This window comes from Thermobia domestica, chromosome 7 (assembly GCF_964235325.1).
Source record: "Thermobia domestica chromosome 7, izTheDome1.hap1.1, whole genome shotgun sequence".
Lineage (NCBI taxonomy): Eukaryota > Metazoa > Arthropoda > Insecta > Zygentoma > Lepismatidae > Thermobia > Thermobia domestica.
The window spans coordinates 2,644,561-2,669,415 of record NC_137460.1 but is presented as its reverse complement, the minus strand read 5'-3'; the positions used below and the strand labels follow the sequence as shown (position 1 = coordinate 2,669,415).

The 24,855-nt window shown below is 36.4% G+C and overlaps 1 protein-coding gene across 2 annotated transcripts in view; it reads right to left on the bottom strand.

Annotated features, from left to right (window-relative positions):
• Positions 1 to 24,855, bottom strand: part of LOC145689831 (discoidin domain-containing receptor 2-like) — a 1,126,884-nt gene that overhangs the window by 278,890 nt on the left and 823,139 nt on the right. For both annotated transcript variants that reach the window (XM_081764050.1, XM_081764051.1), the window contains exon 6: positions 3,705 to 3,852. In XM_081764050.1, the coding sequence (XP_081620176.1) occupies positions 3,705 to 3,852 (148 nt within the window). The remainder of the gene's footprint in view (positions 1 to 3,704; positions 3,853 to 24,855) is intronic.

Below are 24,855 nucleotides of genomic sequence, written 5' to 3'. Positions count from 1 at the left end.
GGATACTTACGGGAGAAATTAGTTTTCGACCCTTACCGCTATTCACAGCTACGTTCCGCTTCTCGAACTCCAACGCTAGAATCCAGGAATTAAACTTACAAATTTGGCAACAACGCATTATGGCGTTCTGCGCAAGTTTCTTCTCAAAATCTATTTCCTTAAATGTAAATTAATATTTAAATAAAATGTGAAACATAACTTGAAAAACGGTCAAACAATATATCTATTTCGTAATAAGATCGTTACTTTAAAATACTTTACACATACAAATAAACATTTCATAAAACTGAGCACTTCTAGTCAGATCTAATAGCAAGTGACGTCTCGTGTTCTCATTGTAAAACGAATCAAATATTTTCTTTTATTTGTTACCTTTTTCGATATCAGAAGACACAACCAAATAGAATCAGTGTCTTGTATTGTAGCTGAAACGTAACTCTATCTTGTAGTACAATAATTATAATATGTAACATTTCATTACGCAATAATTAAGGAAATGGGCTAAAATAAGTACTGACTTCCGGGTGGTGATCCCCTGAATCCAAGTCGGCCACGGTTGCAAGATGATGATAGTTCCCTTTCTTTATAGCCGTCTGTATCTACATCTTACAAACATTTATCTCGGAAATTTTACGGAACAGAAAACAAAGCAAATAGAACGGAACTTTACGTAAGGAAACCTGCTGAAAAAACTTATTTCTTTTCTTATATATAATTAACAAAAGATTTTCCGCATATTCACACACACAAAACGTGACTTCATATTCTCTTACCTTCTTCCTGAATAGACACGTAAGTTCAGGTACGGTGGAAAGAGGGAAAGGAAGAAGTATTGTGAAGTCACAATGGAGACTTACATAAAGCTTTCTGCTTTTCTCTGTAGCATCTCACGTTTCATCACTGACTCTTCGTTCATTCACCACTTTGGCCGGCAGAGGTCTCTGAACATAATATAGAAGAAACATCATAGAATATGGTTGTGTATGAAAGCGGAGGGCGAATTGAAGAACGGTCATCCGGAAGTAATGGAGAAACCAAGTTAAAGGGGGAGATATTTGTTTGAAGCATCTTACGAAACCCTCTAAAGGGAGAAGAAAATCAAAAGATGGAGAGGAATCATATAAGGGACTCTCTTCCTTTCATCCTATTTGAAGACCGTTGTTGGTAAGTTAAACAAACGAATGGGAACTCTTTGACTGTAATATCTGTAACCAAAAGTTTGTCTGTCGAAATCTTAGAAAATGAGCAGAAGAGGTCTATACGAGGGCATTTTTATAGCGTACATAAAACGAAAATTATAAGAAAAGATTTCCTCTTTATACAATCCCATTTCTCAATAGTTTCGTAATAATTAACGAATACGTTTTAATTAAACAGCGTGGTTTATGGGCCATCCTTGTTTTAACCCATTGATTTAAACGGAAAATCATTTTTTTTTTCTGTTTTCTTTTAAATGAGCTGAACTTTGATTATAAGGTTTTACGAATATATTCTTCAAGTGTACTTAAATGCCCTTGGTTTCGTCAAAATGATCTTTCATCATGCATATAAGGTTTACCTAAATGAAAAGGACACCACGGTTATATTATAGTTTATTACAGATTATTTTACTTTTAGAATGTATCAAATACGTTTAATATGTAACATGACATCTACAAATAATTCCCACTGACACTAATACAGTGATCCTATCTCGTAGGATGAGAATGGATGGCTTCAGTATAGAAACTCCTCAGTTAATGAATGATAATGATCCTGGTACGTGGAATGGCTTCAATGCAGAAACTCTTGAGTTAATGACTGATCCATTGATATCGATACAATGGTCCTAGCGCGTGGGATGGGAGTGGATGGTTTCAGTGTAGAAACTCCTGAGTTAATGAGTGACTTTAATCCCGGTGCGTGGGATGGCTTCAGTATAGAAACTCCAGAATTAATGACGGATCCATTGTTCCACGGTATTCTGCACTTCCTTGTCTCACAATTGTTGACCTTTCAGTGATATTTATTTATTGATTTAGGAGTCGAAGATATGGGTCTCACGTGGGGAGATGTCGGGGCTGTAAGAAAAGTTCTGAAGACTTCCCATCGAAATGTTTGCACCACATCATCGTTGCGCTGATCTGAAGGAATCCATAATGTGCCCAATCGCGCGAAATAACTTTCCCAAATTTGAGAAATCTGAAGACGAACCGTTCGCTAAAAGTACAAACTGGAAATCATAGGACGTCATCTATCTGCAAACATATTATCCCAATCCAATTAGATATAACGCGACTACATTCAAAGTTTTCTTTTCATTTGTACATTCCTTATAAATTTAATATTAAATAAGTTGAATTAGATTAAGTATTAAAATTATATGTAAAAAGAAAAGAATTTTCATGAAGTAAGGGTCATTTAAACAGATTTAAAGATGCAACGACTAAAAACAATCAAGTAATTTTTCATTTTACGTCAAAAGAAACAGAAATAACTCCATAGGAACCAATCAGGAAAAATAGAAATGCTCATCTATTCAACACCACAAATATACAGAATGAAGCATTGATTTCCTTACATATACATTATCAACTCATTTAAATTGAATCACTTCTATCTTTAGCCAACTGAATCCAATTTCTACTTTGTATTCCTATTTCTGCGAGATTCGTCCTAACATTATCCTCCCATGCGCACCTAGATCATCCTAATGGCCATTTTCCGATTAAAATGGGGGCACCGTAACTTAGTGGTCGAGTGCTTACCTCTAGTACGTGGGATCTCTAGTTCGATCCCTGACCAAGTAAGTTTGTGATGAACATTGTGTCAGTGGGTTTTCTCAGAGGTCAGGACGTTAACTTGTGGGCGCAGGGGGGCAACTTCTCCCTCAGGGAAGCTTCCCGCCGTTTGAGGGAGGGGGCATTTTGAGAGAAAATGTTCTTACTCCATATACGATACGAACACGAAATCATAAATGAAGCAGGTTCACTACATTACATAAACTAAACAGCACACAAAAGGTAAAGAAAACAAAAGTGAATCACAGGCCCATTTCGATATATATTAGAGGCCCTAGAAATAATATTTATTCGTATGGCTTTGAGATCTGTCAATATTATTCCCTTAATTAATTTGTCATGTATGGAACGGTCCCAGGGCATCGCAGACCTTTCCGTGCGGAAGGGTCCACAAGTTCCGGGGATACTTAAAGAGTGGGAGAAAGATGGAAGGAGGGTGCCCAAGAATTAGGAAAAACATTTTCTAGGGGGCCCAAATACCAAGGGCGCCGATTTCTCTGTAAATTTGGGGGGGGGCATTCAGATGCAGAAGACACATATAAGGATTTTAAGGCAAATTGCATTCAAATTATGCCAAATATTGTATATTCACAAATACAATGAGGATGCTCACATGAGCTTTGGGGGGAAAGGGCCCCCTGGCCCCCCGGAATCGGCGCCCTTGCCAAATACGCGTATTAATGCTTGCCCTCCCAGTTGCGGCGCTGTCATAGGTACTCCCGTTTTCTCCTACATTCTCATTACACCAATTTTTCCATCATTATTCACCCTTAATCATCCTTTTTCCTTAGCCTCAAAAGTACAATCGTGGGACGTTAAACTCAAAGATTTTTCCAGCTAAAATATTGAAAGTGTTTCTACTTTCTTGAGTTTTGCGGCTATAACAAATCACAAAAAATATGGAATTACGTCTTGTGTACTTACCTTCCCAGTAGCAGCCATACAACTCCACTCTCATGCAGACCGTTCGAGGGTGTAAGCTGTACGGTACAAATCGAACTTTGCTAGCGATGAACGGGAGATCCAACTCTTGGCGTACAACAGTGTAAGTGTTGCTATTTGCGCTCAGAACCTGAAAAGAGAAAGAAAAAAATAATTAGTTCTGTAAAAAAAAATATAATAATGAAGTACTTTCATGAGTCTTCCGTAAAAAAAAAAGTTTACAATTCATATTAAAAAGTGTCCATGTGTACTGTAACGTTCTGCCTGTGTAGGAGTAGGTACAGAAAATTACAGTTCAGAATCATTTTCCCCCACTACCGGCTTTTATTACAAAATCCACTATAAATTGTATATTACAAATATCACTATAATATAAATTCTCTTTACAGGGTGAAGAGACATGACCTAAGGCCCAAGCAGCCGAGGGAAGGATCTCCACAGAGCTCCGAAGCAAGCTAGATGACTGAAGTTAGGAGTTCCAGCAAAGTTCCGTGCAAGTTGAGTAGGAGGAGAAGCCTAGAGCTCCTAAGCAAGGTAAAGGAGAGAGATGACTAGTTGCAGACTGATACTTGTCGCTGAAATCTTCTCGGTTATATAAATGCTTCAGGTTAGAGAGCAGCGCTTGTGTTCTGATGTCCCTGTCGTCTGCAGCTACAGTAATCCGTAGTAAGACGCACGTGGTTATGTTTGTCAATATAAGCACATGTTGGTTCTTTGTAAACAAAACCTTGTGCGATATTTCAGTACACAATGTGGTGGAATTCGGTTTATCACATAGTACACAATGTGTAAATAGAAGTTTAGCTTTTTTTAACGGCTGAACAATGTAAGTTCCTCTGACGTTGTCCATCTGCCAATAATGGTTCGTATTTCTCTGCAAGTGGCTGTACAAATGTAAATTGAAGCCCCCCCTCATTTCTCCTCTAGATAATACATTTCCCCCCCACGCTCCATTTCTGATTTGAAATACTTAGTATTTCCATGCCAATCCAATTTGATAATATTTAAGATTTACTAATAACGCGATATTTTCTCAATTAATATGGAACCTAGGAGTGGTAATGGATTTCTATGACTTCTGGTTTCAGTAGAGATGTAATGTATATTCATGGAATGCTTAACTGGTTACAGAAAACCACTCATTGCTATCCGTTATATTTGTTACTCTACAGCGAGCAACGTTAAAACCGGAAGTGGTCGCTTTCTGTCACTTCTGGTACGAATATAGGTTACGAGATGGTCCCAATTGTCAGGATTGGACTGTCGATTCCAAGTTGGCATCCCTGTCACCCGTGCACGACGCGAAATTTGACAACATGCTAGAAGATTTATTGTCTTCTTTTGATATTACGAATCACCTCTCGGAGATTGTCCATATGTTTCAGGTTTACCCTGTATATTCAGTATATACAGTATATTCATATAGACTCTACTGCTGCCTATTCTTAGAGGAATCAATGGCTGAACTTTGGACATACTTTAACGTTCCACCCTGTATATAAAAAAACTAGGACAACAACATCTCGATCTGAAATGGCGCAAAAAATGTTTCAACCGAAATTCCCTCCCAGCTCAAAGCTGTCTGGCCACCCTTCGCTCCCATGAGTTATAGGCCTAACTCTAGGGAGTTTTAATTAGTTGTGTTAATAATATTTTATGTATACATGTCCATGTGAACTGCAATTACCTGCGCGTAATTCTTCAAACACATTTACACGTCGTTTAACGCCATCTTTTTATTTCAGTTCAAATCATCCAACGGCAATATTTATTAGATTCTGTTTAATCACTTTTACATGCTTTTTCGTTTACAAAGTTTAAAAAATCCAATTTGATGCTTGAAATAATTTTAATTAAAATAACTCACATTCATTAAAAAAAAGTACAAGTAGATGTTAATTTGAATGTTTCTACACTGAAGTGTGATTCTGTAGAAAATTAGATGGTTCACACATCCATATGTAATATATTAAATGGAATATTTCATTTATTTATTTACTGATTTTCTGTGTAAACTGATGAGAAAAAGTGATATGTTAATAAATTTTATGTATTATTCTTTTTTTTTAGTAAATCAAACATTGCTATATTCATAGTGATACTCCAAACATAGGTATGTTTGTTTGTTTCTCTGTTACGAATTAGCGTCCGTTTTTGCACTGAAAGTAAATTAGAATTGGACCTTGAGTTTACGGCAGAGACGAAACTACCGTCCATGTAACATGGGTCCCTGTCACCACATCATTGCGCGTCATTGCACCTAGAGGAGAACACCTCTAGATATGGCGGTTAGCTGTAAATACATTGAATAAGAGTCGTAGATAGGCGACACGGAGTGGTTCTCTAGTTGGGGGTTTGAGGTGAGGCAGACTATGTAAGAAAGATATTGGTTCAGAAATATTCAAAGAAGAATCGGAACAACACTGATACCCTGGGCTAGAAGTGAGAGGGATCGCGAGAGGACTCCGTTACCCCACTACCAGAAATACCTATGGAGTCCCCCACTTCCTAAAAACTTACAATGGGCAAAGATAGGAATGGGGAATGGTATGACGTCATAAGTCCCCCTACCTTTTACCCCTGGGTACGACCTCATCAAAGTAAAATGGACATAAGATTTGTAACGTCAAATATAAGAAGTCTTTATAGAGCAGGCACGTTAAAATCTGTAACGAGTGAATTAGAGAAATACAGGATGAATTTCGTAGAAGCTCAAGAAGTTAGACGGAAAGGAAAAGGAGCAGTGTAGTCTGGAAATTTTATGTTCTCTTACGGAGAAGGAAATAAAAATCACCAGCTAGGAACAGAATTTTTCGTTCACAAACGAATAATATCAGCAATTAAGCGGGTTGAATTTGTTAATGGCAGACTTTCCTTCATTAGTCTTAAGGTTTGCTGGTGTGATAAGTTGTTTTAAATGTACAATCATGTCCAAAATGATTGTCGCATATATATAACTGTTTTCATGTAAGAATATAATTTGATAATGATTTTGCAGGGTACTTTTAATACTGATACTATATGTATAATCGGGAAATGTATATTTGTGGTAAATTTCATAAGAAAATAATTATAAATACGAAAATTATAATGAGTAAAACAAAATGTTGCTAAATGGACAAGAAAATTTTATTTTCGTTTTATTGCTCTTATTTCCTGCTCTTTTGACATGAAATTTTCCGCATACATGTCTTTGTCGATTATACACATACCAACATTATAAGAAATATCAGGCGGACTCCTTATCAAATTATATTCCTACAACAACATATTTATAGACATGCGCCAATAATTTTGGACATGAGTGTACATGCTCCAACAGAAGATAAGGATGGCGATCTAAAAAAAAAACAGTTCTGCGAAGAATTAGAACTTATATTTGACAAATTCCTGCGATACCATATGAAAATTTTGTTAGGGGATTTCTTTGCAAATATAGGACGAGAGAATATTTTCAAACAGATTACAGGAATGAAAATCTGCACAAGGAAATGAATGATAATGGCGTTAAATTCACGAACTTTGCAATATCCAAAGACTTTACTGTGAAAAGAGTTACAGAATTCTCACATCGCGGCGCTCATAAATATACTTGGATCTCACCACATAGAAAAGCACATAATAAAAATTATCACGTTTAGTAGATGGAAGAAGAGAATCCACTACAGTATAGTTGATGTTTGGTTGTTTAGAGAAGCTGTCTGTGACACTGATCACTACCTGCTAGCATCAATAATAAGAGTGAGATTATCGTTGAATAAATGAAATATTCAACACCTGAAAATGGTTTATTAAAAAAAATAGAAGAGAACCAGGCAAGAGGGAACACGAGATTCAAATGTCGAACATATTCTCCGTTTAAGAAAGTTCGTAATGCACTAATGTTGAATATACTTAAGTTTAAATTATGGATAGTATTAAATTTCCAGCAAAAGAAATAATGCAACACGCAGACCCTGCATAGGAACAAACCATGGTTCAAACAGTAAACCACTAAACTAGCAGAGAAGAGAAAACAGTAAAATCTCATTGACTACAAAATCTGAACAATATTACTACACAAAATTTCATTGACATCGGGCGGGGAAACTTCCAAAACATTTCGAACAACAAAGAAATGTGACTTTTTGAAAGCTAAAATTAATAAACTTGAAGGTAATAGTAGAAACAGAAACATTCGGAACATATATAAGGGCATCAACGAACCTAAGAAAGTTCATCAACCTCATCCTTATATACAAAAGAAACCGGACGGAACAATTCTCACTGATACAGATCTTGAATACAAGGACAGATTTCTTTGACTATTCACTTAACACAAAGCCAAAACCTAATATTCGTAGAGAAAGGGAAATATACATAGCAGGACCATATATTCCAGTGTCCAACCGAACAGAATAGAAATTGCTATAAAGAAATTAAAGAAACACATATCTCAGGGATAGACGAAATTCCGGCTGAGCTGATTCTAACTGGAGGGAAAAAACTATGAAACAAGATACAGAACGGTTGTCTCTGGAACAGCGTATGCGTTGTGTGCGTTTCTATTCTGCAACAAACAATTACGCGAAGGCTTGGTCTTCCAATTTGACATCATTTGACTTTTTCTTAGCCGGGTATTTTAAAGAACAAAGTGTATCTATATCACATTTTGGCCGAACTATGAAAAGTTATCACAGAAGAGTTCCACAGGATACCAGTTCGGGTCTGTCAAACTACTTGTGTGTGTTGCTTTTCGTCTCCAGGCATGTATCGATTTGGATGGTTGCTCTTCGTCTCCAGGCATGTATCGATTTGGATGGTTGCTCTTCGTCTCCAGGCATGTATCGATTTGGATGGTTGCTCTTCGTCTCCAGGCATGATCGATTTGGATGGTTGCTCTTCGTCTCCAGGTATGTATCGATTTGGATGGTTGCTCTTCGTCTCCAGGTATGTATCGATTTGGATGGTTGCTCTTCGTCTCCAGGCATGTATCGATTTGGATGATTGCTCTTCGTCTCCAGGCATGTATCGATTTAGATGATTGCTCTTCGTCTCCAGGCATGTATCGATTTAGATAATTGCTCTTCGTCTCCAGGCATGTATCGATTTGGATGATTGCTCTTCGTCTCCAGGCATGTATCGATTTAGATGATTGCTCTTCGTCTCCAGGCATGTATCGATTTAGATAATTGCTCTTCGTCTCCAGGCATGTATCGATTTGGATGATTGCTCTTCGTCTCCAGGCATTATCGATTTAGATGATTGCTCTCGTCTCCAGGCATGTATCGATTTGGATGGTTGCTCTTCGTCTCCAGGCATGTATCGATTTGGATGGTTGCTCTTCGTCTCCAGGCATGTATCGATTTGGATGGTTGCTCTTCGTCTCCAGGCATGTATCGATTTGGATGGTTGCTCTTCGTCTCCAGGCATGTGTAGATTTGGATGCTACATTGGTGGACCATGCTACGGACAGCAGAGATTAAAACTCTTGTAAGGAAAGGTATGAGAGTAGTGTGTTTATGTTCAATTTTATTTTCAAGTTATATTACTGGGAGGACAATATTAAGATGGATCTCGCAAAGATAGGAAATAGAAACTGGATCCAATTGACTAAGGATAGAAGTCAGTGGAGAGCTTTTCTGAACGCGGCATTGAACCTCCGGGTTCCATAGGCCAGAGAGTTAGTTAGTTTAGTTATATTACTAGTTTAGTTTAGTCTTTACCGCAGTCTTTGAAACACCATATACATAATTAGGGGCCATCCTGTATTTTGGGACACATTCAATTCCAAGATTTTTTTTTTTTTTTTTTGTTATATCTCTCCGTTTTCTCTGCTACTTGTCTACAGTCAAACGAACATAGCACATACACTTTTACGTAGCACAGTTCGGAATTCTAAAATCTCAAAAGAAAATTTTGCATTTTATATGATCCTGAATTAGTATAAGTCGGAACAAAATTAATAAAAAGGCTCGAATAGAACATTTGTAATTTTAATGTGATGGGTTTTCTATATCTTAAGACATTCCATTGCTCTCCAGAAAAAAAAAAACTATTAAGAGTCTTCATCCCGGCGAAATTAAAATACCGCTAATTTTACAGTAATTATGTGATATCTTCAAATAGATAAAAGATAATTGAAACATGGAACAAGAGCGCCCTAGACAATATTATTTTGCGTGAGGTACCGTTATCACAAGTCTCCTGGTGGCTTTCCGTTTTCAGCTGTTTAGAAACGCGAAAATAAATGCCGATTTTCAAAATGGCTCGAAATCGAAAGCAGATAAGTGAGTCGTGATAACGGTTTCTCATGTAAAATAATATTGTCTAGGGCGCTCTTGTTCCACATTTCGATTACCATTTATCTATTTGAAGATATCACATAATTACCGTAAAATTAGCGGTATTTTAATTTCGCCGGGATGAAGACTCTTAAACGACTAAACCATGAGCAGAATCCACATTGAATCGGAGAAACCGACAAAATGATGTAAGTTCATTTTCTTTGAAATTCTAAACAAATATAATAAAAGTTAATGAACGCTTAAAATGAAAGAAAAGTAAATCTTTGTAAAAGCAAAAGAATCATTTTGTAATTTGTTTTCTTCCTCAATACTAACAACATTCACTTCCCCAACAGTTTTTTTTTTCTGTAATAGCTTATGAAGTAATCTCATTTGAAAAAAAAATGTTTTCAGAAGATTTTTAAAACACTCATTTCAATACTAAGAAAGATAAGGAAAGAATTCCAATAAAGTAAGGCTGAATTCTAAAAATAATTACATCAATTTTAAAAATATACGCTATATTCAAAAGGTGCATACTTTTGTTCTTTTACAGTTATTATCCTTTAGGCTAATGTTTATTACTTCTGAATAATCGTGAAGATTACGTATGAGAGACATAGATGTATTACATATCTGAAATATCTGTGCAGGCTGCAAGGTTGAGAATTACAGTGTACATACGCTTTACGAAACTCTTAGTTTGCGAATAATTAGCTTTACGAACAAGTTTCGTGAACAACTTCGCCCCGACTTTCGGACAATATTTCAGGATATGAACGCACATATACACTCCTGTAGTGACAATTCCTGATTATTTATTCAACTTGTCTTTGGACAAAGTTGGAATATTGATCTCTTGAATTTGATTGAATTATTTTTGAATATTGTCATCCGCTACAAAATACATTGGAAAGGAAGTACATTACTCTTTGATTATAATTATTTATTCAACTTATTCTTAGATTAAGTTTGAATATTGATCAATTGAATGTGATTCGGTTCTTTTGAATATTGTCTCTCCCTACAAAATACATTGGAAAGATAGAAAATTATTTTAAGATTATTTATTCAACTTGTCATTAGATAAAGTTTGAATATTGATCTCTTGAATTTCATTGAATTATTTTGAATATTGTGTTTCCCTACAAAATACATAGAAAACATAAAGGATTATTCTTTGATTTATTTATTCAATTTATCTTTAGGCAAAGTTTGATTATTGATTTCTTCAATTGATTAAATTATTTTGAAAATTCTCTCCATACAAAATACATTAGAAAGATAAGGAACAATTCTAGGATTATTTATTCAACTTGTCATTAGATAAAGTTTGAATATTGATCTCTTAAATTTCATTGAATTATTTTCAATGGTGTCTCTCCCTACAAAATACATTTGAAAGATAGGATTAACGTGCTGCTATCTGTTGGTGATTAACGCCTCCTTCAAACTCACCTTAAACAGTTATATTTTAGAAAATAAATCATGTAAGTGGGTAGATACCTATTTTTGGCGACTACTGTACGATAGAGAGGTAGATCAAAAGGCAAATGTAATTAAAATTTACCTGAAAATAAACATATTTTAGAGTAATTAGCACATGTGGTTGTTTTCCAAGTTAATTACTAGTATTGGGTTATCAGCTCGCATTAATACTCTCTGACAGATGTCTCTACTTAATTGGATTCACCGACTCCATCCACTCTGTGCGATAGTTAGCCATTATTATCTTGGTAAGGGAGGGAGAATCGTACTTTACTAATGAAATATAAATGCACGTGTTAGTGACATGTTATATAAATGTCCTTCGAAATTATGTCTAATTCAATGTTGATGTGTCACCAAAAAAAAAAAAAAAGTTTTTTCCCCTTTTGTTAAAAAGATCAAATACGTCAAATTGTGCAGGGTGAATGTACACAACATGCCAATTACGAAATGCGTTTACTTCATAAATAATAGATATTGTATGTGCATTCATATTTTCGACCAAAACACTTAGTTTAGCTAATGCTTTGTAGGAATTATCTTATTAGCGGAAAATACATTGCAAAAGTTCTGGGATTATCATATTTTATTTTTTTTTTAACGTAACAATTAAAATTTTATTTATTACGAACATCATTGAATTTTTAAATTTAAGTATGTAAATATAACGACAAAAGGAAAACTATTGTCCAGGAACTATTATATATAAAACAATTCTTCTCAGAGTAGAAACACCTCGTCCAGTTCCTTGCCAGATGGTAAAGTGCCAATTTTAAAAATTATTTTACTAATATCAAGCGTTTTTGAGAGTTAACATAATAATATCAAATACTAAGTTTAGCACCTGATTTGGTGTGCACTTTACTGCCATTATTATTATTATTATTATTATTATTATTATTATTATTATTATTATTATTATTATTATTATTATTATTATTATTATTATTATTATTTGAATTGTTCAATATCCGCTTCGGGCTGAAGAAAAATATAAGGTAACGAAGGAAGTTTTGTCGCTTTTTCACACACCACCTTCGAACATCGATATATCACCTAAGACGTATCTGGAAGATCAAAATAGCCCCCATCAGCATCGACGACCTTTTGCCAACTTATGGAAGGCCATTGATTCCATCGTGGCAGAACTTAGTGGACCACGAAGTGAAGATATCAAGTGTATTTTGCACCTCTACTAAAGATTTGAAGTGGCGTGTTCTAAGGTGATTGTCCAAGGAATGGAACAGAAGATAATTGGACGGTGCAGTATCCGGGGAGCATTGCGAATGAAATATGTTTCCCATCCAATTCGTAGAATGGTGTCCCGGGTCATCCTAGACACATGACACTTAGTATTGTCCTGTAACAGAAGGACTCGTTTGCGATTCAGAACTGCTGGCTCCAGAGTTTTGAGTTTATCTTGAACATGGTTCAATTGCTGAAAGTACACAGTTGCATTGATGCTCTAACCAGCTGGTAGCAAGCAGTTCGCGATGAATGATGCCGTGAGCAGCCTACCAAAACACAGGAGGACCTTATTCTGGTGCAGCACTGGTTTTGGCTGTTTTGGAACCGGTTCATGGGATGCTAACCAATGACGATAGAGCCATGGAGCTCCACACAGGAGCCACTTCTCATCACATGTCAACATCCTGTCCAGAAATGGCTCCTTCCTCAAATGAAACAGCAAAGAAACACAGGTGTCTGCTCGCGTTGCCTTCTGACCTGTAGGCAAATCATGTGAGACCCATCAACCTAACTTGTAGTGATTCCCAGGTTGATGGAGGTACTGCCAAATGGTTTCTCCACTCACATCGAATTGCAGTCCTAGTTCCTCACATGTCTGGCCACTGTTCGCCTCAATTGCTACCTAAAGATCTTCATTTTGTACATGTGTTGATCAAGTGTTTTGTCACCGTCCTTAAACTTGTTAAACCACCACTGCAGTGCGCATAGGTAGTCACGACACTCTCACCAAAGGGTTGGCATATCTTCCTGCCCACTGCAGCGGCTTTTGACCCTAGTTGAAACTCGTATGGCATACGGTACACGCCCATATGACACTCTGTGGAGGTCCCATGTTCACCTTGTCGTTACTAAAGTTCACGGTGTAACTGAATTGTCACAACCAGGTAGTATGTCGGATATACCCACACTACCTACTGACTTTTGCCTTATCTCTATCCGCATTCAACGCAAGGTGTGGTAATCCTGGATTCTGTCGTGTTGAACAATATGGCTTTACTCAATGCGCCTCCAGAAGGGCGGAGATAAATACGTATTATGAAGAAGTGCAGTCCACATTTTTAGTTAACGAACCAAATATCGAAAAATGTCTCAAGTTTATTTTTCAGACTTGCGCCCCCTTCAAAAATTCCTGAATCCGCCCCCGGTATCGGCTGTAGCCAATTAACTTCTAATAGTCATTGCGTACCTTTTGAAATATTTTCAAACGTTCTTTGCATAAGGAACAGTTTTCGGTATTCTTTTTTTTTCGCTCTTGCACCCTTTTACTATGCGCTCTGGAGCAACTGCTCCACTCGCTCCATTGTAGTTACGTCACTGGTTACATTTATACTAATGTGCTTTCATAGATTGCTATAGTTACTCATTTCCATTATTTTATTCTTTATCAATTACGTTTACCAGAGTATTTTACTTGCATTTGAAGAGTATACGGGAAAATTGAGATTCAAAGATTTGAAAATTATTTATTGGTCATTTTGGAGTTTGATATGTAATTTTCACGATACGACCTTCCGATGCTGTGCTGACCTCATCTTATAAATATGAAGACGATCATTTAAAGTGGAATATTGGGCACTATAGTGAGATTGGTGCTTACAATTACGTGTATTGCAATGAATTAAGCTACTTAAGAGGCCTTATCACTGCGAAATTAAAATACCGCTAATTTTACAGTAACTATGTGATATCTTCAAATAGATAAAAGATAATCAAAATGTGGAACAAGATCGCCCTAGACAATGTTATTTTGCATGAGTTACCGTTATCAGAAGTCAGCTAGTAGCTTTCCGTTTACAGCCATTTATAATCGCGAAAGTAAATACCGATTTTCTAAATGGCTGGAAATCGAAAGCAGATAAGTGAGTCGTGTTAACGGTATCTCACGTAAAATAATACTGCCTAGGGAGCTCTTGTTCCACTTTTCGATTATCTTTTATCTATTTGAAGATATCACATAATTACTATAAAATTAGCGGTATTTTAATTTCGCCGTGATAGAGCCTCTTAAAATATTAGAAAAGATAATTAAAGGTTAGGATAAACTAAAAGGAATTATTTTTCTTCCTAGCTAAAACACCTAAATACAGATTGTCAGAATTTTCTTTTATTCCTTTGAAGCTAACACAATCTTTACTCTCTAAGACTCCACCAATGCGTCTTACAAAATTGTAATGTTAGTATCCGTCCGTCTATCCGTTACTCCACACTTAGCTATTAAACGAAAGAGATTTTTTTTATTTTGTTTGTTGCACTACACATTTACAATAATTATCTCAGCCGAGCTCGTTAATAGAGTCAATACGTTAACATGTTAATGGGTAACTGTGACTTTAAAGATGGTTATGGTTATCTCATTCATTCATAAAGTAATGTACGTTTTGCGTAACACTAATATGCAACCTTCAAAACATTTAAGAGTTACGATTTCCATAGATACCTAGGCGAAAATATGTATGTGTTCTTAGTTCTTACTATAAACACAAGCCCATTCATTGATAAAAATGTACAATTTGCGTGGTCTTTACTTTCTGTAGGAAGCCTTATAAAATACTCCATCTTCACTCTTAGAAACAATTGTACTAGTCACATTGTAGTGTGTAGCCCATCCAATATTCCAATCCAGTTATCTTTTTGTTTTGTAGTGTGTCCAATATTCCTATCCAGTTACATTGTATTGTGACCAATATTCCAATCTAGTCGCATTGTATTGTGTGCAATATTTCAATCCAGTCACTTTTTAGTGTGTCCAATATTCCAATCCAGTCTCATTGTAGTATGTTCATGTGTTTAATATTGCAATCCAGTCACATTGTAGTGTGTCCAATATTCCAAGCTAATCACATTGTAGTGTGTTCAATATTCCAATTCAGTCACATTGTAGTGTGTCCAATACTCCAATCTAGCTGATATCTTCATAAAGTATAGTCAACACTGAATTGAGGTGCTTTATTGTAAAACGAACCAATGACTATGAGGCAGGATCAAAAACTAAGGTCAATATTTCTGGAGTTTCGTCTGTTATAGAGGAATGAGAAGTGTGCGGTAATTTTAGTACATGGAGTCGGCAACTGTGCAGAATTTCAGCCACCTACGGCGCGCGTATTTTCGAAATACACTGAACTCTAACCATAAGGCATTGTGAACGAGGTTACACTTAGCAACAATATAGGAAAAATGAATGACGTCTATATCGCGATCCTGTTGGTGACATCACGAGTCATGAACTACATATAGCACAAAGTAAACTCCAAATGCTCTCGGCCCTCGTAGCCGAGTGAGCTAACGCAACATGGTAGTAAGGAAAATCGTTTTCGACGTGGGTTCAAACTCTGCCTAAGGATATTTTAAAAAAATTTATAACACTTCTTTCGTTAAAATAAGATTAAAAATAATATTCAGAAAGTGATTTAACGATTATTTTTTAAAAATTTTCATTAAACTTCTTTCATTAAAATAAGTTTGCCCTTGTACTATAGATCCGTAGCAAAAGTAGTAGTAGTAGTAGTGGTAGTAGTAGTAGTAGCAGGAACGGGTTAGAATGAAATTCAGCATTTATTTTTTTCCGTGCGATGTTGCCAAACGTAATGCCTTCTGGCTACGACTGAGTGTATTTCGAAAGTATGCCTACGGCGCTAGTTGCAGGTAAATACAAATGGCAACTGAATTGCATACTGGTCGCACTAAGAAGTCCACTCAGTTATTCGAGTTCTGTGAGCGAAACATGTTACTTCGGCTGAAATTCACCAGCAGCTAATAAAGGTTTACAAAATGACTGCATTGTCTCGTCAGCATGACGCAGAATGGTGTCGAAAGGCCCGTAGAGAAAACGTCACCGACTAGGAACGCAGTGGCCAACCCTGCACGGTAAAATCATATTTAACACAGCTCAAATGAGGAGATGATTCAGGACAACAGGTGGAATCACGTTACGGCATTTGATGGCAGAATTGAGATTATCGTTCAGAAGCGTACTGAACACAGAAGGACATGATTTTTTCAGGAGGGAATCTTTAAACTCATCCCACGGACAAGTGCTTCAACCGATATGGAAACTGATTACCCCTCGTACAAACACCGAATCTCAAATTCAATAATAATTAGGCCTATAACATTTTTGGAGTTCTATTTTCCGATGTATCCTTCAAATGCAAATAAAATAAGATTATCGGCGCGGCTTGTTTTATGATATTTTTAATCTCTTTTGGTTCCATGTATTTTTTTGGAGTGTTGTATATGTTTTCTTCCTAATTCTATACATACAACCTAGTAATCTCTTCCGTGATTGCGTGATTGGAGCCGATAGCTAACATAAGGGTTATTGATATAAGTAAGAACAAGGAGATTTCCTGATTTAATTTCACTAAATTTCACAATAATATTAATTGCAGAAGCTGGTGACTGAAGTTCACAGCAGGGCATTCCAAAAAAGAAGTATCTTCTTGCCGTCCCCCTACAATATATCTGATGATCTCAAGATTGGCCTCTCGTTTAGCAACAGTGCCTTCCCTCCCTGTTCATTCGTTACACACACCATCATTCCGCTAATAGATCTCGCGTCGGTTCCAGAATTGTGTCCCCTGTGATACAATGTGTCTCTGCAGCTTTGTTGCAGTTCCCTTACCTTCCTCGTGTCAGTTACTTAGCCTCCCCTTTCCCCCTCCCTCGTAGACCCTGTAGCACGTATCTTCCATTCATTGTGTAATGGGAGTGGGGGAGAAAATAAAAGATTAGATACTGCAGGGAGAAGGGAAGAGTCGTTTTTACAAAATGGAGCAACTGACTGATTGCAGGAACGTTTTCAATCGTGACTCCGCTGTTTATGTGAAGGAGTAAGTGGCGGTTCCCTGGAGAGTTCAACCGAGCAATGGATGGAGAAAATAGTCCATTGTATGATTTCCGAAGGAATATTTTTCCTATCACGTTCTAGAACGTGATTTGATCATTCATTATTGTTAGCATTAAATTCGAGAAAACAAATCACTGTGATTTATATGGCAGGAATATTAACTGACAAGTGTAAATGAATATTTTGGCATTATTAGTTTTTATATAAAGTACGGTACATCTAATTTTAATTTTCAGCCTGTTTCACTTCAGATTTTTAATTTTCAGTTATCCACATTGTATTTTCATCCGCAGACGTTGGCGTAACTACAGGGAGCCAGGGTGCCAGTCCCCTTTAGAACAATGTTGGCTCTCTTCGAATACAATTAATCACTCTTGAATTGCTTCCCTAGATCATCGCTGGATCCGTTGAAAGATTCTTTCAATTTTGTGTCAGAATTATTCGGCCATGGCGTTCCTAGCAAAATATCCTAATTACGCCAATAACCTCAAAGGACAGCCACTTTAATCCTGATCAATTATCTAAGTGGCTCGAACAGCTTTGGTAGTAAGAGGGCTAGAACCTTCTTTAGGACAGAAAGTTCAGATTCGAAAACTCAGTATAACACGAAATTTCATTATCGTTGTTCGTTGAATGTTCAATCTTGCGTAGCTACAATAATGCGCAGAAAACTTTACTTTTAATTTTATAAGCTTTCTTTTTTATATTATCCGATATCCATGTTGTTACTTGTCAGAAGAAAAAAGTGGATACAGAGACAAACAGGCACATAGCCAAGGGGTGTCCGAACACCCCCTCCCCTTCGAGACCAGAAGTGAAAAAATAACTAAGAATGAAACAAAATGAAATTCGTAAAAGAAGGATCAGCGTTAAAAATTTAAAAAAAAAAAACTTCAGGAAGCTTTTGGTTACTCTTTCTTATGAGGAGATTTGTATTACTGGCAAGGTAAGCGAGATATCATGGAAGAGTCAGGGAATTTGAAATTTCTAGAAAAATTACGGAATTCTCAGAATTCCTGCTACTAGTCTGGGAGATTTTAAGCTTCCGAAAGCGTAGTGCCGTTGTGTAACAGCGTGGACATTTTTTAGCATAATTTTTCGTCATCGCATAATTGCAGTATCAAACATGATATTTCAAGAATAAGTTTGTGCTGCCCTTTAATCTGTCATTTGGAGCCGACAGTAGTTTTTATAATAGTTGAGGTCATAATGAAAGGAAAATAGTTATATTTGAATAAACAGAGGAAGGACGTAAATATTGTAAAATCTTTTTCAATACGTTATTTTGTTATTTTACTCGAGATTTCTTCATAGTTTAATATTAAAATACTTAACAAGATATCCTCATGTTATTGTCCTAACAAACCAATATATGTTGATAGTAAAGTAGTTTAGATTGATCAAGCTCTTGGCCCTTCAGAATTTCATTTCCCCCCCCCCCCGTTACGAAATCCTGGCTAGACGAACCAATCCAGTAAAATAGTTTAGAATGATCTAGCCCCTGATGTGATGACCACAGTATTTCATGTCACGGACCCCTCCCCCCTTCACGAAATCCTGGCTATGTGCCTGAGACAGAGACTCAATAGTTACTTCCATTCAGTTCAATTGCTCTGTCGAGTCTTAAAATCAGTTGTCTAAACGCAATACCTCTTACACGTATAGTCATTCTTTCATTAAACTATATGTTATTTTGTGGACAACTCAACGCTGTTCACATAATCTCATAGCGTCTCAGTCTGTAAGTCAAGGGTTGCCAACCAATTTAGATCCGAAGGTTACTTTCATTTCAAAAATCACTAGTGTTCTACTTATCTGTTCATAGGCCGCTAGAGGGAATCACAAAACAGATACAAAATGATCGACACAGATAGTATGATACACATCATTGCGGGATACTTATCACATTGTGTAAGTCAACGTGTTGGCCACTTCTGATGTCAGTGATTAATGGCTCAGAATGTTTTGAAATGAAAGTATTGTGAGCAGAGGGAGAAGCTGGTAACTTTTGTAAACGAATAATGGTCGAAAACTTTGTGAGAGTAGAAGGAGAAATTGATGATTAGAGACGTTATGACATTAAGACAGTGTCAGTAGAGGGGCAGCATGAGTTTGGTTGTCGTTGCGAATTCTGTCGAGGAATTTGAAGCTTAAAATATATAAAACAAATATCATGCCTGTTGTTCTGTATGGTTGCGAAGCATGGTCGCTTACTCTGAGGGAAGAACATAGACTGAAAGTATTTGAGAACAACATCTTGAGACGAATATTCGAACCCAGGAGGAACAGGAATAGCGGAAGCTTCATAACGAGGAACTACATAATTTATACGGTTTACGAAACATTGTTAAGGTCATCAAGTCTAGGAGGCTTAGATGGGCAGGTCATGTAGCTAGAATGGAAGAATGTAGAAACTCTTTCAAAGTCTTAATTGGAAGACCAATCGGAAAACTACCATTAGGAAGACCTAGGTGCAGATGGGAGGACAACATTAAGATTGATTTGGCAGAAATAGGAATACAAAGTAGAAACTGGATCCAGTTGACTAAGAACAGAAGTCAGTGGAGAGCTTTTATGAATGCGGCATTGAACTTTTGGGTTTCATAGACTATAGAGTTAGTCAGTTATGATGACTAGAAACGTTGTGACGTGCATGAAGATAGCGTTAGTAAAGACGGTAAGCGACGCTTCAGAAAACCGCTCCTCTCTTTCTATTACCGTTTTTACTCCATAATTAGAGGTCTGCGCGGATGCGGAAATCCGCGGATATCCGCATCAAAATGGGTATCTAGGGATATGTATTTCTTTTCTATGTGAATAGCGGATGAAGTTGCGAATATGGTTTCCTACATCTTTCTTCCTTCTAAGAAATGCTATGAAATTTGTGATGATAATGGAAAGAGCACTAAGAAACGTTTATTTTGAATTAAAAGTTTTAAAACTGTTGAAAAATAACTAAAATCAAAATATAAGTGTGTTTGAAGCTTGTGACTCAGGACAGCAAAAGGACAAGAAATGACACCATTTTATTGCTCTTTTCAATATTATAGAATATGCAAGTTGTATATATTTGCTACCTCACTATCTGCGGATGCGGGTGCGGATAGATATGTTGCCGATAGAGATGCTGCGGATGCGGTACGGATACGGATGCAATATTTTATATCCGCGCAGACTTCTATCCATAATGATCAACGCTAAAACAGGAAATGTTAAATTTTCTGCTTCTTTCGACTTAAATACAGGGATTAGAGTGGACATCGAATATATTCTTGGAACGCACAAAACATAATTCAAAAATTTGCTCGAATTAAAGAAACTTAATAATTAACGCAAAATTCTATTTTAATTTACAACCCCAAGCAGTTTAATTTTGCAGTTGTGCTTTTAAAGTTCTCCAAAAAGAACGGTCCAGAACGAACAGTGATGTATCGTTGTACAATATACTCAGAAAGTTAGGCCCGAAAAGGCCCGAGAAATATGGTTGTATATTCAAAAATGTACCGCCCAAGCCCGAAGTGATATATACTCTGTAAACCCGAGTCTGGACCGCAGGCTTGCCCTGAGCGCGTGCAGACCTCCTCTACCGCATGGCATGACGTTTCTAGACTTCAATCTGTGCTTTGCTAGTCGCTTTGACCACGATCCTTTTAGCGCATTATTGTCGAAGGTTACTAACTTTTCATCACTCCTTATCAATCGAGTCAGAAATAGCTCAAGGTCGTTACGTTTCAGTAGAAATTCGCAGATTGCAATCGGATCTAGCTAGTGCTTGAGTAATCTAAATGTTCTTGAGTCAGATCATGTGGCACCTAAACGTCTAACTTCTTTTATAGTGTTAAACCTTCTCCAAAATGTTTAACACTATTGAATGATTGTTGTTTAGATCATTGGCGATGCCGTAACTGTGTACATGCTGTACTGAGTTTTAAAACACTAATTAATTAAATTAAAATTAAAAATAGAATAGCAAAATTCAGTTTTTTGTTTGTTTGTTTGTTTGTTTGTTTAGAGCTTTGGCTGCTAAGGTTTGTAAATTGCTTATAGCGCCATTTCTGATTAAAATTGGAATTAAATGTTTTGTAATCCGGATTGAATCGTCCCTGCTTTACTTGCCAAATGGAATCAATCCAATCAAGATATAAAATACTAATTGTAAATAGGCATAAAATGAAGTAAGGCAAGTTTAATGTATTGTTATTCTGCCGATAGTTGTTGGTGTTGTGCATTGAATGCCAATTATTATTATATAGGTGATTATTTGATGAATTGGTAGAACTACTCTATGATTCCTTATCTAAGACGTCGCCACATAGTGAAATTCGCATCTCCAGTCGAGAACCCGAAAGTAAAGAGACAAGTTTTGCCGATAGATGTCACGATACAGTCTTCGTATCTCTCTCATGTATTTTTTACCTTTCACAAAAAATTCACGATTTCTCTTATAAATTTCAACTTACAGACTTCAAACTTTAGAAAAGTGACTTCATTACCTATCGAAGGAAACAATCCGTGCCGATTTTTTATTTGTAATTTTCTTCGTTGTTGAAATAGCTTGATTGTTGAAATGGATATCCTAACCTTTAACAATGGAACTGTTTCAACAATGAAGAAAATTATAAATAAAAAATCGGCACGGATTGTTGTCTTCGGTAGGCTATGAAGTTTCTTTTCTAAAAATTTGAAGTCTCTAGGTTGAAATTTGTAAGAGAAATTGTAAATTTTCGTGAAAGGTAAAAAACACACGAGAGAGAGACGAAGAAGACCGTAGTGACATCTATTGGCAAAACTTGTCCCTTTACACCAACCTAGCTTTGTTATCTTGAATAACTTCCACCAGGGGCTGATCCAGGGGGGCGATCGGTCGACTGCCCCCCCACAGAAGAGGAAACTTTCTTATTTTATATATAAATAAAACCCATCCCAAAGTTTGGAGCCATTAAAAGTAACAGTATGACAACCGACCGCCCCTTCCAGAAGTCGGTCGTGGATCCGCCCCTGACTTACACTGAAATTGCAAATCGCTGAGCAAAGCAACGCTTATTTATAAAATAATAAATGTGTGACTGTTTCGCCAACTAACTGAACATGTTGGCTTCATCAGATTTCACAGTTTCTGACGAAGCCAGGCGAAACTGTCAGACATTTATCATTTTATAAATAAGCGTTCCTTTGCTGAGCGATTTGTTACTTTTAGTGTAAGCTAATTTCTGCTAAATTTTGACTTGTAGAATAGTGTTCTGTTGTCCGTCTGCACCATTTTTAGAACACCACACACACACATATATATATATACAGGGTGTTTCAAAACAACACCGACAACGTTGGGGAGGTGATTCCTGACATCAAGATAAGACAAAAATTATAGCCAACCTAGGTGCACAAATGCTTCCTTTCGGAGTTATAGGCTGCCGAAAACATGAAAAATTGGATTTTGAAGGTCCATAGCTCCAAAATTATGGGATCTACCGTAGTTGGGTCAAGACTTTACTTAAGAACTAGTATGTATTCTATCCAAATATCCATGTTTCAGAATCCTGCGGTATTTCCGCAATAATTTTTATAGAGGTAGTTGATGAGTACTTCAAATTATATGTCCGTAGCCAAACTACCTCTATAAAAATTGTTTCATGAGTACCTTAGGATTCTGAAACATTAATTTTTGGACAGGGCATATATTAGTTCCTAAGTGAAGTCTTTACCCGACTGCGGTAGGTCCCACAGTTTTGGAGCTATTGGCCTTTAAAATTCAAATTTTCATGTTTACTGCAGCCGATAACTCCGAAAGGAAGCATTTGTGCACCCAGGTTCGTCCATACTTTAAGTCTTATCTTGGTGTCAGGAATCAAATCCCAAACGTTATCGGTGTTGTTTTGAAACACCCTGTATATATATATCAGGTGATGAATCTAAATTAAATGTCAACTTTGAATAACGATATGTGGTAATATTACAAGATCAATTTAATTTTAAAATATATTAGTTTGGTGTACTTGTTTGCTTGGGCCTATATGTAAAGATTTTTCAATAAAAAATTAATCAAGTTGATTGACTGACTGTTAAAATGTTGTTGTTAAACTGTCGACTTTGTTATAAATGAATACTTTTCTTTATTCTAAACATTTTCTTCTGAACATTTATAAGAAATTATGTTATTGTTAGATTTGGATTCTTCAATCATTGTTATGTTACCGATAATATGTTAGATGTTGGAAAACCTGAGGAAGGGCTGTGAAGAACATGAGATGAAAATAAATGTTAGAAAAACAAAAGCCATGGTGATTGGAACGAAGTGGTCGGTGTAAAATATAGAAGTAGAAGGGGATGAAATAGAACAGGTGACTAGTTTTCGATACTTCGGTAGTATTATTAGTGATGATATGAAGTGTGAAGGTGAAATAAAAGCAAGGATAGGAATGTGAAAGAAGCCTTTAGGAGGAAGAAAATACTATTTTTGGGACCTTGAATAAAGAGTTGAGAAAAAGTCTCATAAAATGCTTCGTGTTGAGTATTGTACTATATGAGTCAGAAACATAAGACATTACGCTAAAATTATGAAAAACGATGAAAGATTTCGAAATGTGGGTGTAGGGAAGAATGAAGAGAATTAGTTGGGTCGAGCGGAAAACGAATGACAGGGTGTTAGAAATGGTGGGGGAGAAAAGAACAATTTTAGATATTATTAAGAAGAGAAAGAGGAACTGGTTGGAACATTGGATAAGAAGGAACTGTACCATGAGGGACTTCTACAAAGTATTAGAAATGATGGGGGAGAAAAGAACAATTTTAGATATTATTAAGAAGAGGAAGAGAAATTGGTTGGAACATTGGATAAGAAGGAACTGTATCATGAGGGACTTCTACAAAGTATTAGAAATGATGGGGGAGAAAAGAACAATTTTAGATATTATTAAGAAGAGGAAGAGAAATTGGTTGGAACATTGGATAAGAAGGAACTGTATCATGAGGGACTTCTACAAAGTATTAGAAATGATGGGGGAGAAAAGAACAATTTTAGATATTATTAAGAAGAGGAAGAGAAATTGGTTGGAACATTGGATAAGAAGGAACTGTATCATGAGGGACTTCTACAAAGTATTAGAAATGATGGGGGAGAAAAGAACAATTTTAGATATTATTAAGAAGAGGAAGAGAAATTGGTTGGAACATTGGATAAGAAGGAACTGTATCATGAGGGACTTCTACAAAGTATTAGAAATGATGGGGGAGAAAAGAACAATTTTAGATATTATTAAGAAGAGGAAGAGAAATTGGTTGGAACATT